The 19,587-nt window shown below is 36.6% G+C and overlaps 1 protein-coding gene across 7 annotated transcripts in view; it reads right to left on the bottom strand.

Moving 5' to 3' along the window:
- Nucleotides 1–19,587, bottom strand: part of BIRC6 (baculoviral IAP repeat containing 6) — a 172,296-nt gene that overhangs the window by 94,483 nt on the left and 58,226 nt on the right. For 6 of the 7 annotated variants that reach the window (XM_061471032.1, XM_061471034.1, XM_061471030.1 and 3 more), the window contains exons 30-44: nt 19,332–19,551; nt 18,269–18,402; nt 15,602–15,739; nt 14,756–14,883; nt 14,219–14,350; nt 11,382–11,597; nt 10,830–11,013; nt 10,225–10,380; nt 9,666–9,799; nt 8,008–8,161; nt 7,133–7,249; nt 6,001–6,155; nt 4,688–4,814; nt 3,769–3,879; nt 830–963 (exon numbers count right to left, since the gene is read on the bottom strand). In XM_061471032.1, the coding sequence (XP_061327016.1) occupies nt 830–963; nt 3,769–3,879; nt 4,688–4,814; nt 6,001–6,155; nt 7,133–7,249; nt 8,008–8,161; nt 9,666–9,799; nt 10,225–10,380; nt 10,830–11,013; nt 11,382–11,597; nt 14,219–14,350; nt 14,756–14,883; nt 15,602–15,739; nt 18,269–18,402; nt 19,332–19,551 (2,240 nt within the window). The remainder of the gene's footprint in view (nt 1–829; nt 964–3,768; nt 3,880–4,687; nt 4,815–6,000; nt 6,156–7,132; nt 7,250–8,007; nt 8,162–9,665; nt 9,800–10,224; nt 10,381–10,829; nt 11,014–11,381; nt 11,598–14,218; nt 14,351–14,755; nt 14,884–15,601; nt 15,740–18,268; nt 18,403–19,331; nt 19,552–19,587) is intronic. The other variant, XM_061471035.1, reaches the window with a different exon arrangement.

Raw genomic sequence — 19,587 nt, forward strand, 5'->3', positions numbered from 1 at the left:
TTAGTAACCATGAGTAAAAAGCAAATAATTCTTTGCCTAAGACTCATTTTGCAGATTGAGATTTTCTGTTCAGCAAGGCAAACTATGCATACACACAGAATACATTTCTGTGCTGATCTGAATGCTTTTTCACAAACCACACATTTACATGCAAGTGCATTAAATTAAAGGAACAGAACAATATTTAAGTTCTGGAAAAGACTATGTAATTTCTGGAAAAAATTCTGGAAAACACTGCATCCTCTGTCCCCTAAATGAATTGTTTCAGATTCCTGTCTAATGTTACATACAATTAAGTTAACTTGGGCTTTTCATTCAATCACTACTCACAGATGTTTCAAAGACTGTAAAAACAAAAAAATAATAAAAAAAAAAGTTGAAATTAGGAGCAACAGTAGATCCCACATGAATTCAGAAACAGGTAGAAAATAAAAGCATAATTTTAAATTCTGAAATTATTAGATATTTAAACTCAATCTTCATTGCCATTTTAATTGCAACCCAGTAAGATTTCAGGAAGCTAACCGAACTCTTACTTTCTTCATGCATGCAACTAAGGAATCCTAATAGGGAACACATTCACTGATATATGACATGGTATTCTCTCCCTGTATGAAGTCTCCAAGTAGTTGCAAAAACTTATGATCGCTACTCAGAATGTATAACCAATATACACTTGCCTGCAGCTGCTCAGAGCCAACTAAGACTATAACCAAAATAAAGAAACAAGCCAAGAATATACTTCATTATGAGTAACACATATTCATGTCAAGTGTACTGAAATCCTATTCTGAAGAGGTTTTTTTCTCTTATTTTAATTGCTAGTTACCTGTGGACTGTGTTGATTTGTTCCATGAGGATTAGTGCCAGAAAGAAATTTCACTAACACATGAATGAGGTTTGGATCTGACACCAACAGTTGGGCAGTACTTTCCTGAGCTCCAATGGCACTGCTTGGACCAGCTTAAAAAAAAAGACATAAGAATTAGATCCGTAATCTTAAGCATCCACTGTAAATCAAACATTTATACTGCATATCCCTTGTATTTATTTCATGATGTGTACATATTTTCAGCAAGATCAGCTACTGCTTACTCAGACTTACAATTTTGAGTGTAGAGTTTTCCATTAAATACAGATATAACCCCCCAAACTGTTCCACCAGTGTTCCAGGCTTCCTAAGGCAGTACTCCTGAAAGTAGAGCTTCATTTTGTAGAAGTAACATATACGGACATTTCGATTTGTTTTTGTTTGCTAGTCAAACACTTGAATAAGGCTTAAATGCACATATTAGTTTGCCAGACAGAGACTACGTGTTCTATTAACTTGTAAACAATCAAGACACTTTTGTCCTTGGCACATTCAGAGACTTATTATCATTGACTAGAACTGTAGAGAACTTAAGGCATAAGAATTCTGAGAACCAGAATTAGAATTAAAATACACCCTTCAATGATCAAACAAATGAGCCTTATTAAATGTGAAGTCTTACTCACTTACACACTGAATCAATTCAGAACAACTTGAGAAAAAGCTTAACTACCTACTGAATAAAAATACATATTCTTATACTATCACACTTATCTAAATGAAGCTACAGGTTCCTGCTGAAGATGCAATCTCTTTCAGACTACCTCATCGTACGTAAGATTAAATTAAGAGGAAATGATGCTCTGGCAGAAGAGCTTGGCTGGTATCCCTTCACATCCCAAGATAAGATTCTTAATTAGGGAGGCTGTTGAAAGCATCAAATCATGAACTACTTACTAGTCACTCTGTTTATCAGAGTCTTTTTCATTCACAATACTTTCCTTAAACTAAGGGGCATTAAACTAATGATCCCTAATAGGAGTGAAATATCCTTTCCAAAACCAGAATGAAACCCCGATTGCTTCTATCTCAATTGAAAAGCTTTCAGAAAAATGAAATAAAAATAGCTTTAGAAAGACACTTGCTATAAAAGGAATCCTTACAAGAAGATGAAATGAGAAAATAATTCAAAGTAAGTTTTCCCTTAACAAATACCATTTTATTCTCAAACTATAAACAGGTTTTTTACTTTAAATAAATGCAGAAAACTAATGCTGAAAGTATGTCTGGCAAAACAACACAAACCATTTTGCATTGATTTATCAACATTAGTAGTGGAACAAGACTATATGGCTATGACTGATGGCATGGCAATAGCTGGGGTTGAATATAAGCAAGAAAGCATCCCACAGCATTCCAGTTTCACTGTATTCTAGACAATAAGCCTGCTCTAGTTTATATTCCATATTGCAAAAGTTGAAGAGGTTAAGTGTTGTCTGGCTGAGGGACAAGTCTTTAGAAAGCAAACACATGATTTCACAGGTTCTCTACAAGAAAAAACAAACATTTCAGAATAGAAAAGCCTTCCATGGCAGGCTGTGCCTTGGAAACACCAGTCTGAGTGAACTTCCCAATTTATTTTCCATGCTGAATCTGCACCCCTGAACATTACTGAAGTAAAACATACAATACACTGATGTTCTCTCTAAGGAAACAAAGTAAGTAGGTTGATGGTGAGGAGTGTTTTTTCATTTTTTTTTTGGCAGGTGTTCCTGAGTATATCATAACACAAGTTAAAACCGAAAATGATACTCAGGTCTCTAAGAACATGGCAAGCTCTAGCTCTTGCACATATACTTAGACCTGTTACATTACTGCCTTTTGTGTTACAGGTTTTTTTTAAGTTCCTTATAAACAATTTTGAGATTTAAGACAAATCACTATTGCTAAAACACATTCAGCTGCAGCTGACAACTAATCAAATTCGGGTTAATCTGAATTTGGTTATTCTGTTTTTCAGTTTTCTGTAACTTGCCATCGTTTCAACGTAACTGCATAATTCAGACTTCGTGTACAGCTTCACTTCTGAACTAGATGTCACATGACTTTGTCCAAAAGTACCGAGTATCCAAATTAATTTTAAAATATATAGATAAAACTTAAATATAAAATATGAAAATAAAATAATCTAACAGCAAAAAATATCACTACAATATAAAGCATACCCCCCCCCCCCTTTTTTTACTATATTATATTTATAGTCTAACAGGTCTTGTTTGGCATTCTAGCTCAGTTTTCAGGATGCATCTACACTACGTGCTCTGTCAGGTAGCGTTTATGTTCAAAACGCTGCTCTCACACAGTATTTCCAGTGACAACAATAGCAGAAGCAAAGGAAGGGCATGTGAGGAGAACATGATTAGTTCTTGCTCAAGGAACAGATGAGTAAATGCACTTTGAGAACAACTTGACACATGACGCCTGTTTACTTGAGAGCAGCTGTAGCTCTGAGAAATTTTCCTAGCCACCTATAGTTATCATTGTAGATTTGCTTCTACCCGCCTTCCTTTACACAACATTAAATGACTCCAGATGTCACCCATCAAATACTGACTTTAAACACCATCCTTGCACAATTTGTCCCTGGATCATGTAACCAATTAAGGTCATTGCTCTGAAAAGAAATGGCTGGGGTACTGAACTGATCCCTGAAAAATATCTGGTACTCCTCAGGTAAGAATTTCTGAAGCACAGAAATTACACAGCCTGACCTCTCATTCTGAACAGATTTATCAGCAAGTAATGGCATAACGAAATAAGATTTTCTGACCATGAACTGACCTGCCCTAGACAGTGGTTACTAAAAATCCTAGCATACGACAGTTCCCCAAAAGAATCTGCCCTACACTCCAAGCATGAGGAGGGGAGAGAAGGCAAGACAGCAGGACAAAACTTACCATTAAGCTGCATATTTGTCATGAGAGTTAGGCTATGAAGCACAAGGCACCATGTTCGGAGTAAGGTATTCGGGTACCACGCCAGAACTGACAGGAAGCTAGTTACTGAAGCTGTCAAGAAAAACATGTTCAAGCTTTAATCTTCAGCGTATTACTATACATTTCTTATTTTTACTGTAAGGTGCTGTGTTTATTATTATTGTTATTATTATTAATGTTACTCCTCTTGAATTTACTTTGTTTTGTCAACTACTGCTCCAGGAAGTTAGGAAAAGAAGCCTCACCAACACTTCAGATGCTGTCCCACAGAATTTACTACAGTGCCCACACCCTGACATCTCAGAGCAAATGAATCAAAGAAACTGGTTCCAAAATGCTCTCATGGAAGTCAACTTAACAGGTTTGTTACAGCAGGCACTAATGTTTTGAACTATAACCAGAAGAGACCCAGATTCTTAACCATACAGTATAACATGTAGAAAAAAAACAAATTCTGTATATCTTTGTACTACCATAGCAATTTGATGCCAGAAAGTAATAGGGCCTCCCACCTCCTCTAACCCATTTGATAAGTCAGAGAAGTGCATACAGGCAAACAGCTCACCTTAGACTAAGACATGAATTTTAAGAATCCCTCCTCAGTGTAATGATGAGTTAAACCCCACAAATTTTACACTTTAATTTCCAAGGAGATTACGCAAATTCATCTTCTCAGTTACAACTAGCCACACATTTTTCATGTTAAGAAGATAATGAGCCCAAGGGCTCCTTAATAAGAACACAGAAATTATCCTAACACCTATCTTATCAAGAATATTTACTGTAAAAATTGATGATTTTTAGTCAATACCCCCAAAAAACCCAACAAACTTATCTTACAGTTCCTGAAAATCATCTTCCCATATTTAATGTATCTTACCTTGGTTCAAGGAAATGACAGGTATTCGATTTGCATTATAAAGGAAAATATCAGTGCCACTATCTTTACTTCCAGAGGAGCTGGAATTCAGGCTTAATGTGAGCCATAACTGTAAAAGGGATTCAAGCTGAAAAGAAAAAAAAGGGGGGGGAGGGGGGGAGAGAAAACCCACTATCAGACCAAAATCACACTCTAGAGTTCTGGAAAAATGCGTAACATGTATCTGTTTTGATTTCAAAAGCCTTATCTACATTCTCAGCTGCTACTGTTTTACTGATAACACACACACACACACACACACACACACTCTCCTTTACTGAATTTGCTGGATTTGAAGACTCTTATAATGTTCAAGGCAAATTCAGCATAACTAGAAACTGCATCTGCTATGTTTTTGTAACTGAGTTCTCTAAATACAGTTAAGCTTTTCTTAAGAAGTTTATTCAAACTTATGTTAAGAAAAAAAAAGCAGCTTTACAGACATTTCTGAGCAGTGTGTATCGGAACCTTATACTTGTAACCTTGGTTTGCATCTAAGCTTTGGAATGCCTCAATATAGTCAAGCAATGTTTATCACTCAACCAAATTATTCAAAAGGCCAATTTAACTACTGGGAAACCTCCTTTACTACCATGGACACACTGGTGCTGTCTGAAAAAAATCCCTTGAGGAAAATAACTACTCAGATATTCTGGGAGAGCATCAAGGTCCTTTACACCACAAACTGTATTTTGGATGAGGTATTTAAAGAACTACTGAGGAACGGGTCAGCCACCCAATTAAAATATGAACAGGTAGGCAGGTACCTCATCACTTATATAGCACACATGGTGTTCCTTCGGATGTATCAAAAAAGTGTTGCTAAACCAATGACTTCTCAAAAGACACTTTTAACATTTAGGATTATTGAATAATTCAGGTTGGAAGGGATCTCTGAATGTTATCCAAGCCAATCTTCTGCTCAGGGAAGGTCCAAAGAAGATAGCTTGGAATTTATCCAGCTGGGTTTTTAAAATGTCCACAGACGGGAGACTGAGTACTAATGTGACAACCTTCACTAATAAGCTAACTATTATCTTGCAGTGAACCTATAAACTTACTTTCACTGTAACAAGAAATGTCCTGTTTAATAAAACCTTTCAGCAGCTTGTCTATTACATTATCGGTACTGTTGTCCATGCCAGCTTCACAAGCAATAAAGCATATAAACATAACAGGTTACTTGAATCCTAATTAGTAAGTAGTATACGAAAACAACTTCCTAATTTAGCAAGAAATACTATCGAAACATTTCAAAGTTCATAATTCTATACCTGAACATGGTGGACCTGCAGCATGGAAAAGAGTTTGTTGAAGCATGCACTCAGCATAGGTATAGATGACAACTGTACAACCAACTGAGAGTTCTGATTAGCAGCATGTAATCCTCTTAGCAATGAATCATCTGTTCCACTAGGAGACTGGGTTACTAAAAAACAAAACAAGAAGTGTCATCCTCCCATGAACTATTTTGTAAATGTTGCTAAAAGTAATTTCATGTTTATTTCCTTGCATTTTATACTTAAGGGAAAGACACTCGTAATTTACAAGATGCTCAATGTAGTGTTCAGCTGAGTTGGACTACTGGCTACCATACTATGAAAGGCATACTTAAATATCAGATATCTTCACTTTCACAAAAAATGCTTGAAAAGAGACCCCCACACAAATACATTTTCACAGTAAACATGTATTACAGGAGTGTTTTGGTAACACAATGGTAACACAAACAACTGTAACATCTCTTCCTTGCATTATGGTAAAACTATTGCAATCAATAATAAACTTCTACAGAATAAACGCTGAGGATGTCACTAAACCTACTCAATTATCAGATACTCAACTAATGACTGCATGTATATTAAGGTACCTGGAACAGCTACAAAGAAGCACATCTTAACAAGATAGGCAGTGCAACTCAGTGAAAATATGTTCAGAAGTAAATTGGCATCACGTGTGCTCTTATAACATAAAGCTTACTGAACAGCTGAGTTTAAAACTGTATTAAAATATATTCACTTTCATCATGAAATAGGTGAAACTGTCAAGTGCAAAGTAGTTTTCAAACATCTGAAATATCACAATGAATGCAAGTTCACAAAACCAGGAAACTTAACGTTCACTCGCACCTAGATCAGAAAATAAAAACAATTCCTCCACTGTAGTGCAACGTACTTTCAAAGAAATCCAGCATACTTGACCAGTTTCACAAAACGTTTCAGATACATGCACACACATAACTCAAAAATCTGATGGAAAAAAATCTCTAATGCTCAGCCTAACAAGAAAATTCAAGCAAAATGTAACTTTTTCCATGCTGCTAAGTGACTGCAGAAAAAATTAGCTGCAGATTTCAAAGCATCACGGTCATTACGTGAAGAAAATGATTTTAGAACGTGTAGTTACATGTAGGAGATGTGTTTGTTAATGCTTGTAGAATGGAATCAGCCTCCAGGGTGGACATCATTTTCAGCATCAGCTCAGCCTGCTGTTCAAGCCCAACTTCTAGACGTGCATCTAAAGCTACACAAAGCAACAAACAGGGTAAAACTGAATTATATCAGAGACATTTATAATCAGTTACTTCCTGTGCAAGCAATATAGCTATACAGTATATATTAAACTGAAAAAAACCCAAACCAAACAACCCTCAGAATTGTTAACAGGAAGATTCACGTTAGCATGTGATGGAAGCAGAACATAGAAACTTACACTCTGAACTGAACAGAAGATTCTTAAAAGTGTAAAATACGTAATTCATCAAATACTAGATTTCTGTGACGCATATATATATTTCTTTTCACAGTCACTATAATAAACATACGCACGTTTAGTCACGTGTGATAAGCCTGCTTTTCCTAAAGTACCAGCTCTCAACCAAGAACTAAAAAGCTGGTTTTCCCCAGTGAGGCAAGGGAAAGACCTATCAATGCCAAATTAAACAAGTGTGCCACCTCATTCTTTAGGCTAGAGCCAATTACCCAAACTATCAGCCAACTAGAAAAGAGCTTCCCAAATTTCCTAAACCAGGAAAGATTTAAACATGCCTGTAAGTGAATTCAAAAATGCTAGAAAATAGGATTTTCTGCTGTATTAGGCTGATTTAAATAGAAACTTCACATAATTATTTTCTCAGCTACCACAGAAAAACTGTGGCATATAGAAAAGTTACTTCTTCCCATTTAATACACATAGGTTGGTTACATCATTTGATATGCAAAAGTGTCTAATACAGTATCTCAGAAAAGGAATCCTGAACACAACTTTAGTTCATTACTTACCTTGAGACACTGATACGCTCACAGTTTGTGATCCATTTTTCTCTGTAGTTACTGGTGGTTTTGCAACTGGAATTCCAACTCCTCCAATGTAAGGATTGTAATTGTAGGTGCCATAATCAGCACCCCAGTAATCATACCAGGTGCTGCTTATAGGCTTAAAAACCAAACAAAACAACAAAGAAAAAAAATAAACAGCAACTCTTTAGACTGCCCAAGTAAAAGAATAAGATTTGTAATGACAAACAACAGACACTGAAGTTACAAAAATTAAAACCAGAAGACTGGATGCAATAGCTTTAAAAAATTTTGTTTCCATTTTTATTGCAGTGTAAGCTACTGAACGTCAAAATCCAGCAATACAGTTAGCTATCTGAAAGACTAAAGAAGCCAATTATCATCAGTTTTTATTCTCATATTCATATCATTTTGTAAATTTGGAAGTGAAGACAGGTATTTTGAGAAGTTATCTAAGACAGAATACTATACCATTAACTGTACTATTAAAGTAGCTTGAAGCCCCCGTGAGGCTCACAGATTATTTGTAGTGGGGTCTGCAAGAGAAAGAATTGAATAATCTCCACTCAAATGTCAATTTAAGACACTAAGAAAGCATATGGACCACAAAACCAAAAAAAATGTAAGACTATATTAAGGCAATTTGTGTATGCCTGTCTTTAACGGCACGATCCAATATCAACTGTAATAAGATGAGATCATGAAGATATGTGTGGATGAAGTGGACTAAGGAGTACTACCACAGGAAAAGACAGAATAAAGGAAGGAAACATCAGTAACACAAAAATTAAGCAGAAGTGGAATTTTTGGCAGGGTGCAATTTAAAGAAAATCTTTACATGATAGGTAAACAGTGGAAGGATATATGAAGGAATATAGAAAAAAAATAGTGTTGTCTGAGCAAATGGTGAGAAAAATAATTTAGGTTAATTCAAATGAGGCTGAAGATGTAAGTCAATATTGTGAGGAGTGGGAAAACTCCAAATGAAAGCGTCATCCTTATGGACAGAGAAAAGAAACATTTTCTTATGAACAGCTGTGTTTCTTTACACCCAATCTCCTTTTTAAATATACCTTGACAATGTACTATTATATCTAAACGCAATTCTACTACCTCCTATATGTTTAGTACATCAGAGTATAAAAGCGCTTAAATTTCTTGTTCCATAGTGAATTAAGTTTTGAAGTCAGCTGTTTCATGTCATAGTCTGAAGCTGGTCTGACCACTATTTACTGCTGACTTACTTTTTTAAACACAATACTAGCAGTATTAACTCTATAAAGATCAATTGCAGAAGTAAATGGCACTCTATTCTTAAAAAAATAAAAAAAGGAAAAGAAACCTTATTTTTCCTTTATATTATGCTTTTGTTGCTTTTAACATGTGAAGTATGAGTTAACTCAGAACCTCTTGCTTATGCACGTAACTTCATGCAATAGCAAAATGGTTTGCAGTCAACTGAGATATGATAAGGTCTGAGATGTGAGCACAATCTTTACATTCTTTCCTGTTACTCTACATTAAACCTTTGTAAAGGGCTAAAAGGTCTAAGAGATTAAATATCACTAACACAGAAGCGCAAAGAGAAAGGATTTCACTATTTCCCATGTAAAGGTTATCCTGAAAATGCAGGTATATCATACCTTGAAGACTTTGGCTGCAAGAGGATCTTTTTCTAAATCAATATCCAAAGGATCTATATCAACTTCCATCAGGTCTTGCAGTAATTCAAGATCAATGTCCTTATCTTTTTCCAAAGATGACAGAGGTGGAGCACCTTTGAATGATTAAAAAAGTATTAATATTACCAAGTACAAATTATAAAAAATATATATGATACTTAACAGATAATTTTAAGGCTTTTAATATTACAGCTCTTAATGGAAAAGTTGCCTATTTTAAATAATCAGAAAAATAACTATTTTTTCCTGATTAGATGTAAAATTAAGTGGAATTGCTCACAGTCTGCCTATACTTTCAGAAACCTATTATGTCCCTGCCCATGGCAGGGGGGTTGGAACTAGATGATCTTAAGGTCCTTTCCAACCCTAACTATTCTATGATTCTATGATCCTATCACCAAAAATAGTTTACTGACATTTTGATAGATGAATAACAGCAAAGTTTGTGGGTTGTTGTTTGGTTTTTTTTTTCCACTTTTCCCAGTATACTTATATACATCAAGGTCATGGAATAATCTACCTGTGATGTCATGGGTCAAAGGCTCATCTATTGTCTCCACTAACTGAACTGTGGACTGCTGGAGAGAGTCATCAGAATCCCCAGCCGAAGCTCCAGCATCTTCTCCCAAAGCACTTTCTTCCATAGCTTCAGCCGCTATAGGCGCCAACAACTCTCCTATGTATTAGATTAAGCAGACAACCAATTTCAGTTACAAATTAACACCACAGCCAACACCACAGTCTAGGCCAACATTCTGTTTTTTTTCACCTAACTCTAAGCTCTCTAAGGGCTACTTCCTCAAGCGGAGGAGCTCTGAATAATCTTCATGTAATCAGGGCCATACAAACATTAACTTAGCAATGCACAAGTTACCAATTCAGGATTGATGGTAACTGTAATTTTAAATTGCATTCTTTACACACTAATCTCAGTATCATGGTGGTTTTATTTTGATTTTGGTTTGGTTTTTTTTTGTTTTTTTTGGTTTTTTTTAATTTCTTTTTTTTTCCCTATCTTAACAGTGTCAGCAGATTCTAACATAATAACAAAAACCCCTAAAAACATTGAAGGAAGAAAGATTCAAGGGTAACGTACATTCTGAAAAATATAAACATAAACTAAACCTGCTAGAATATCCTGCAGCATACAAGTCAAAGAATACTGAGCCCATGCTCCTCCCCAAGAGATGTCTCCTCTGTTAAAGTCAGTTCCAACAAGAAGCAGCAACAATCTTTCCAACTGAGTCTCATTTACAATCTCACATAAATGAATTGTTGGTCTTGTAGCATTGGCAATTCTAGCAAGAACCTGTAAGAAAAAGAAATATATGCCTATTCATACTTAACACTGAAAATATGTAGTAGCTTTAAATTTTATGATTGTTACCTTTCGTATAGAAGCAAATGGAGCATTTTTACTTCCTTAGATTTTGTAATTTTACAAGTGTACTTATATGAAAATATTTTTTAAGTTACTATTTCTATGCAGTTTTGAAGCCATCATATTCTAAGTTACACAAAAGGTGACAGATAGAAGAACTACCTCACCAGATGTTATTAGAAATTTTAATGCTGCAGCTAATTTTTACCATCAAGCCTGCAAAAAAGCAGTAATAGAAAGCTAATACAATGCAGTGTTCATTGCAACTACAAAGTGATGTTCCATAGTCTGTTTACCTTACAAACAAACAGAAGTAAATCTGCATGACAAGTAAAGTCCATGGACAAGAGAAAGAGCGCCAGCTTCTGCACTACTGAAATGCAACGTTCATGTGCCAATGTAAATGGAAGTGGTTCAATTTCTGGAGTTTCCTTTGCTGTTGATACTTCTGTATCTAAAGTAGAACGAGGCCATTCTGCAGTCCGACGTAGGCGTATTAAGTCCTTGAAGTGCTGCAGAAATAAAATTTGAAAAAACATTTTCAAACAAAGCTCTGAATCTTCTCTCAGTGAAAATCTGAGACACTAATACCAGAACTGCAGAATTTTTTTTTTTAAAAGTGAGAGAGAGAGAGAGTAAAAATACATGAGAATCTGTAATAGAATTAAAGCTTTACTGGCAGAAATTCATTCTGGCAGCATGTTATTTCGGGTGACAGTCTCATATGAAAATCAGTTCAGGACAAGTGCCAATTAAGCCTTTATCTTTGACATAAAACATATTGAGAATATGTTTCTTATTTCCACACCTGCACATAAAGCTATAGTTACCAGGGAGCAAACTGCATATAAAAATATCTGATCTGGAAATTTACCCTTACAAGAATGCCAACTTCTTATTTTTTCACATTATGTAAATTATCGATAAGTTATAACTTCCTTAATACTTTCCAGGGTACAAAGTGTCCATTAGCCACCATAAACTGAACTAGTCTAATACTTGATCAGGCGTTAAAACTACAACCTTTTGACAGAGGGCCTATGTATTCAACAGAGGAAAGAAGGCGCTTTGATTAATCCTCCCATCCACCAAGGGCACACATTTAGGAGCTCAGTTCATTCTATCAGCTACACAGGCAGCCTAAAATTAGTACAAATGACTCTTATAATCTCACTTAAGTAGTGAGTCTACTGAAGCAGACCAAAGAAAGAACTATTTACTAACACACAGGTTTCAGCTTTCTCCTAAATGCAATGAATATTTTAAGTTACTCACTTGTCGTAACTGAAAGCAATTAGTAGGCAAAATAGTTAAAAATGCATGAAATGCAACTATCAAATAATACAATGGCTAGATGTTAAGACAGTGCAAGGGAAAATTCTTTAGTTCCACATGCTTTTTTGATGCAAAATGGCTGCTATAAAGTGAAACTTAAATAGCTGGACAGCATTATTTCAGCCAGTGACTGGTTTAAAGATATTTCAAGTGGGCCACCAATGGAGTAGCCACATTCCTAAAACCTGCTGGAATAAAGCAGAAGATAGTGCAGGAAAGAACAGCTCATGACAAGCAAAGTTAGTGAAAACTTAGAACTTGATTTTTATGCTGGTGTTTAAATTTTGTTGTTGGTTTTTTTTGTGTTTCTATGTTTTAATTTTTCTTTTCGTAATTACAGGAAGTTCTAAGATTTCCATCTAGATTGCCTGTAAGAGTAACATTCTATAATCTCTTTCCGCAGGCCTACTTTCAGTCATCTTAACAGGCATCAGTAATTCTGGAACTAGAGAGTAAATATTTAAAGTCTGGTAGCTAGAAAGGTTTACACTTTTTTTTTTTGTGTTCCCTGCAAAGTCCATGTTGCCATCTCCAGAAATCCCTACATTTCAGCACTTCATCTCATAATCAAAGTAACTCTTTAAATACCATGTCCACTCCCAGTATCTGGGGCTTACTGCAAGATGCCACTATTTGCATGGTATGTAGTTTTAGGGAGCTAAGAAGCTTCTGAGAAAGTTCAGAAAGCATTCTCAGAAGTCATATTTATCAGTTTGGAGAGACGGTCATTAGCATGATTATTTTATGATTACTCAACCAGGAGATAATCCAGAAGAATATCATGCATAAAAGTTAGCCATATAAAATGCTATTTTACGTTTTTCTCAAGGACTTGGGGCTGTTGGTCAATGAGAAACTTAACCGTGAGCCAGCAGTGTGCACTCGCAGCCCAGAAAGCCAACCATATCCTGGGCTGCATCAAAAGGAGCTTGACCAGCAGGTCAAAGGAGGTGATCCTGCCCCTCTACTCTGCTCTTGTGAGACCTCACTTGGTGTATTATGTGCAGTTCTGGTGTCCTCAACATAAAAAGGACATGGAACTGTTGGAACAAGTGCAGAGGAGGGCCACGAGGATGATCAGGGGACTGGAGCACCTCCCGTATGAAGACAGGCTGAGAAAGTTGGGGCTGTTCAGCCTGGAGAAGAGAAGGCTGCGTGGAGACCTCATAGCAGCCTTCCAGTATCTGAAGGGGGGGCTATAAGGATGCTGGGGATGCACTCTTCATTAGGGACTGCAGTGATAGGACAAGGGGTAACGGGTTCAAACTTAAAGAGGGGAAGTTTAGACTGGATATAAGGAAGAAATTATTTCCTGTTAGGGTGGTGAGGCACTGGAATGGGTTGCCCAGGGAATCTGTGTATGCTCCATAACTGGTGGTGTTCAAGGCCAGGTTGGACAGAGCCTTGGGTGACATGGTTTTGTGGGAGGTGTCCCTGCCCATAGCAGGGGGGTTGGAACTTGATGATCTTAAGGTCCTTTCCAACCCCAACTATTCTATGATTCTATGTCTACTGGTGTATATTATCCAAAGTTTAAAGTATGACTGGCACTTCCAAAGCTTCAAGCTTATTGGTGATTTTGGCCATGACTACTTAACAAAACCCCCGTAGATGGATGAACTACCTTTCACAATGCAAAAAATTTCCAGATGGCTGCTGTTTTCAGCATCACAATACACTTGATAGCAGCCATGATGAAACACCTGTTTAAGGTCAACGAAGGACAAAAATGACTTTGCAGGAACAGGTCTTTTCACACAAAGGACAAGAAGTCAGTTACAGTTTCAGAGCATCATACCTTTGAAGTAGCCTGCTTTAGTTTTGCCTGTTCTACTAAAAGTTTGTATGATGATCCTTTGTTGCTTTGTATTTTCTCTTTTTCCATCTGTTCCACCAAAGCCTTCTGTTTTGCTTTTAATAAGTTAAGTTGCTAAAAGAAAATGTTAATAGGAAAAAATGAAAATTTAAGCAATAAGATGTTAAAAGGATCAGTATGTTCATATGATAGCAATCTTCAGTTCAAATTGTAACTTGAGCTTTAAAATACTTTAAAATTACAGCTTAGGTACTTGCACTCAGGTGCACCCAGATCTATCTAGAAAGTTCAATTTATTGTCCGATATGAGCCACAGAGTGCAACAGTACATTCCAACATCAGTTCTTCCAGCAGACCCCATGCCCCACGGTTTGAGACAAATGACAAAGAAGTTAGGCAGCCTTTAGCTACAGAACCAGACCTATGCAAAAGCAAGGCTGAATGAGCCCCAGGGCCAAAGCTATTCAAAGAAATGAGATATACGTGTGTGAAAATAACCACTACCATGCTGGAAGTCACCTGTTTATGATGCACAAGCTGTTTTCTGATCTTTCGGGAATACACTCTATCTAGGATACTGTTGCCTTTAGTAGATCTGCTCAGACTCTGAGTGTGAAGGCTATTATTTATAAAACTCCACTGGTTTCCTAATAGGAAAAAAAAAAAATAATCCATATTATTAAACTTCACTCCAAAGAAAAGAATTTACATTGCAGCAATGGTTAGCATGTCCATACACTAAATGCTAAAGAAACACGCAAAATCTAACTCTTGGAGTGTTACGCAACTATCACCACTGATGGTAATGTTTTTGTGTTATTTTAAAATCCAGTGGTACCATCTTGTTTGTGCTATTTTTAAAACATATAAGGCTGTGAAAGCAAGACTGTCATAACTAAAAATACCAAAACAGCTTCCGTAACACAAAAGTTTTATAGTTTTTATCTTTAGAAAAGATGTTAAAAGAAAACCACAGTTCATTCATTTCAATAGTAACAAAAATAAGGAGACAAAAAATGCATTTAGAAATACTGGCTACAAATACCATGGCAAATACGAGAGCAGTTACGAAGTCATTTTCTCACAACGCAAACTGCCTCAATACGGCATAATCTAAATTGCTTCATCATGGAGTCACAGAATAATATACAAGTATATATAACTAAAGTCAATGTTGCATTTTTAATTTTAAAAAAATGAAAGATTATGTTTCTAAGAAGGGGGAAGCAGACAACAGTGCAAATAAAATGATCACAGCATCTGTTTTTAAAATCTTACTTTTCATGTGAATTGAATATATAAGTATTTGCACAGCTCCCAAACCAATACCCACAGAAGCAAGTTTCGATATTAAGTGTTAAATACCTGTCAAAAATCGATCCCTCTCTTTTCCATTCAGAGGCTTCTTGGCTGTGGCTGCTTCATCTTCAACAGTAGCTACATAATCCAGTAGCCTGGACACCAGCATTACAACCCAGCTGATCATGGGAATGTCTAAAACCCCTTCAAAATAAACAGATTTGAGTGTCTTAATGACGTTTTAAAGCCATAACAAACTAATCTTAAAGAAATCATAAAAAGCATTTGATGGCATACATTTCACTAGGCCACAAAGATTCCACACCCTTTTTCTTTTTTTAATGAGGATATGAGTCTGAGCACTCACAAATGAAGGAAGAAATCCAACACTCAGTATAGAATTCAGGTGCAAGAGAGTATGTCACAGTTCTCTAAGTCTGAGGAAGTCAGAAGTCAACAGCTTCACCTCTACTGTTAAAGCTAAAAATTAAGCAGCATTTAAAAGAAGAAATAACCAAAAATTGTATGTTTACATTTCCTAAAAAACAAACACAGAATGGCAGCTGCTCGCACTAAGACACATAAATTAGATGTCTCACATTCCATAGTGTGAAATTCCTCCATCAACCAGGTCTCCAAGAAGACAGCTAGAACCATGCACCCAAATACCTTTATTCTTACTCCTTTGTTAGTGTATTTTCATGTAGCTATTTGACTAAGATGTCAGAAAGCCAAGACTGAGTCCAGATGACATGAACCATGCTGGCAGCACTAGGGACTGGCTATTGTCTATTTGAGTCTCACACACACTAAATGCAGTATTTTTTTTGTATAGGCAGAAAAAAACCCTACATCTTGCGTATCATGCATGAAAAATTTTTGTGCGCAAATCCAAACGTACACTTCTGAAGTGAACTCATGAGTGCTCAATAATGACCAGAAGCCTACAATTAATGACCGCTTAATCACAGCCATTATGCAGCCAGCATACTTGTACATCATGTCAATACAGTAAAGTCATCAGTACTGGAGATTAAACACATATTTTCAAATCTGTGAACTGCACTGATAGCCACATTTAACTACACTACACTTTTCGTTCACTGACCTCAAAAACTTTAATTAGCTCACACTATTTTTAATTCCAGATCAAACAAGAAAACTAAAGCACAGAAATGCTTTCTCCAAAAATCACACACAGCAGCTGCCAGCCCAAGTAATCGGATACAGGCCCTGACTTAATTCCAGTTTCCTGTCCACAGTGGCAGAAAGCAACCCACCCAAAGCAGGCAACGGAACAGGAGGCCTTTCCATTACAGGACCTGAACAGGAACTGCAGACTTAATTGCAAGAATAAAAATGAGTAGCACTGATGACTGCTATATACCTTTTAAGTTGTCAGAATAAAAAGGAGGGAGGCCTGCTGCAGGGTGAAGTATACACCTTTTCATACTTCTGTCTAAATAAGTGCATTTCTTTCCTTTTTATCTCTTAAATAAGTAAATAAATAGAAATTTTCAGTTTCTCTCCCTCCCTCCAAGTGTCTTTTGCTTACTCCTTCCCCCCCTCTCTGCTTCAAAGCTTACAACTTCTCTCTACCCACACCACTCACCTCCTGCTCCGATTGTCCTTCTCCTTTCTGACTTTTTCCCCATTAAGTTTTCCCCCTCTGACACTCGGTTATTCATGACAGCTCTCAAGAAGGGATTTCTTCTGCCGCACCTGATGCTTCCACCACATAATAATGCCCTAGTACTCACCTGTACTGTCCAGGAGGAAGGAAGCTGGAAGACCAGCAAATAAAGCTCTGAAGTATCAGTTACTTCTGCTTCCTAAAGTCCTCCATGAGGACAACTAGTAAGGCAAGAGCTATGAAAGGAATTGGCAGCTGTGGGGAGAGTGCAAACAGAAGTAGAGGAGATGTAAGCTTGGGTTTGGCTCAAATTAGTTAGAGACTACAGAAGGATATGGCCATGATAAAGTACAAGATAGGCCAATGGGAAGTAATAGGACAGCTTCTGACATGAGCTGAAGGCTTGTTTACATCAGGACACAAGGTAAATAAGTAAGGAGAGTCTCAGCTGGCATTTACCAACTTCACAAGGCTAAGAATTTTCAACAACCTATCTTCTATAATGCTCTGCTATATGTACATAACAAATGAAGTAGCCTAGAGTCTGATGTTTTCAAAAGTGAGCATTTTCTTCAACCTTGGGTGGTTAAGAAAACACAGAAAATCAAGTTGGCAGAATTTAACTTCAGTAATTTTTCAGGGTAAAAAGAAAAGGTAAGTTCTGCAGAAACCTCACAGATACACCTAATAAACTTGTCTTCATATCTGTATTTTACCTCAAAAGCTTGAAAGTTAGAAAAGGATCTCCAGAGCAGAAACGGCATGTATTTCCAAAATTCTAAATTCCAAAGTTATTCACAAAAGAGACTGGAGCTGTTTATACACTGGATACTCCCCCACTTAGTTAAAACTTTGAAGATTCCTAGCTGAATCAAAAGCAACCAAATAGATTTTGCTCAGGTTTAAGTGGGGGTGAGGGGAGTAATCTCTTTTAGCACCTAAAGAACAAGAAGTTTCAGCACATTTTTAAAGACAACTGTGTTTCGGAAATATAGTAACCAAGCAATTTCTTCTTTTAACGCACCAAATTGTGAGCTAGTCTCTCAATTTTCTAGCTTATAATGAATATGAAAATATACATTCCCAAATTAGAGGGCTACCTTCAGTTCTTCTGTGCACAGGTAAATGAGGTTGCAGTGGTGACAGCAGGTTATCCAGGAGATTAAGTAAGCTTTCTAAAACACCACTGTTGCTAAGCGATCTTTGGCCAATGCAAGAAAGCAACATGAAGACCCTAAAAATAAAATTTACATATTTAAGATTTTATTTCTTTTTCAGATCCAGTAATACCGTGACACACCCCTTAGAGAACAGTCTTTCCCTAGGCTTTCATTGAGACACAAGCAGATCGCTACTGAAAGCAGTATTATGGACCCAGCAACTGAACTGGATTTCATGGTCTATTGTTGAAAGGATAATGCAGTGTTTTTAGGTGAACATTTTCTCTTTCATCCTCAAGGGGTCAGTAGAGCATTCTGCTTTGTACATCTGACATAACATCTCATCTGTTTTATTTCCTGTTAGATATGATCTACTAAATAGCAGGGTTAGAGAATTAAATATTCTTATATCTTTGAATTAATTAATTTCAAAAAATAATGAAGATATAAATACTGCTGTCCAAATAAGGCAGAAAGCCACAGAACAGCAAATATGTTTGATTAAAATAAACGCTAATGTTTAGAATATCAAAGACCTCAATCAATAACCTGAAACAATCAACACAACATTCATTGCTCGGCTGTATGCTTTTGCTATTATCTCACAGAACTCCTTTGCATTAAATGCTAACAGCATGCTTTCCTGTCTCAACCTTACTTCCAAACACATTAGAAAAGCAGCTCTACAATAAGGGTGCACTTAAGCCTGGTAAAGGAGAAGGCAATTTTTGACACTAGGGAGAAATCCTGCTAGGTATGCAAAGATCTCCAAGTAAGGAAAAAGAGCAACTAATTGTAGTGCAAGCACCAAACAGGTGCAATAAAAAACTGAATTCAGACATTTATCATTTGCGGTGCTTTTGGGGACCATTTCTTAAATCAGTGGAATAGAGATGGGTAAGCATCCTTCAGCCATATTTTGTCAATTCCAATGTTAAGTCATGAACAACAGAATTACTGAAGTGATTTAAAGGTAACACAGCAATACAGACTTACAGCTTACCTGTCTTGTGGGAATATGAGAAGTTGCTCTGAATTGTATAATTCTTGCAGTACATTTGACAGAAACTGACCCCACCATCTTTCTCCTCCACAGAGCTGAACAAGCAGAAGGCCAGTATGCAACCGTATCTTAGGGGTTCCACTGATACACAGATGTTTAAATAATTCTTCACAAGCTTGAGCATGGAAGGTACTTTGTAGAACCACAGGAACAGAGTGCCCTTTCAAGAAAAGATAACAAGCAGCAATGTTTAAGG

Source organism: Pezoporus flaviventris, unplaced genomic scaffold (assembly GCF_033815535.1).
Source record: "Pezoporus flaviventris isolate CSIRO_AGI_PZ_B2104156 unplaced genomic scaffold, CSIRO_AGI_Pfla_v1 ptg000066l, whole genome shotgun sequence".
Classification (NCBI taxonomy): domain Eukaryota; kingdom Metazoa; phylum Chordata; class Aves; order Psittaciformes; family Psittacidae; genus Pezoporus; species Pezoporus flaviventris.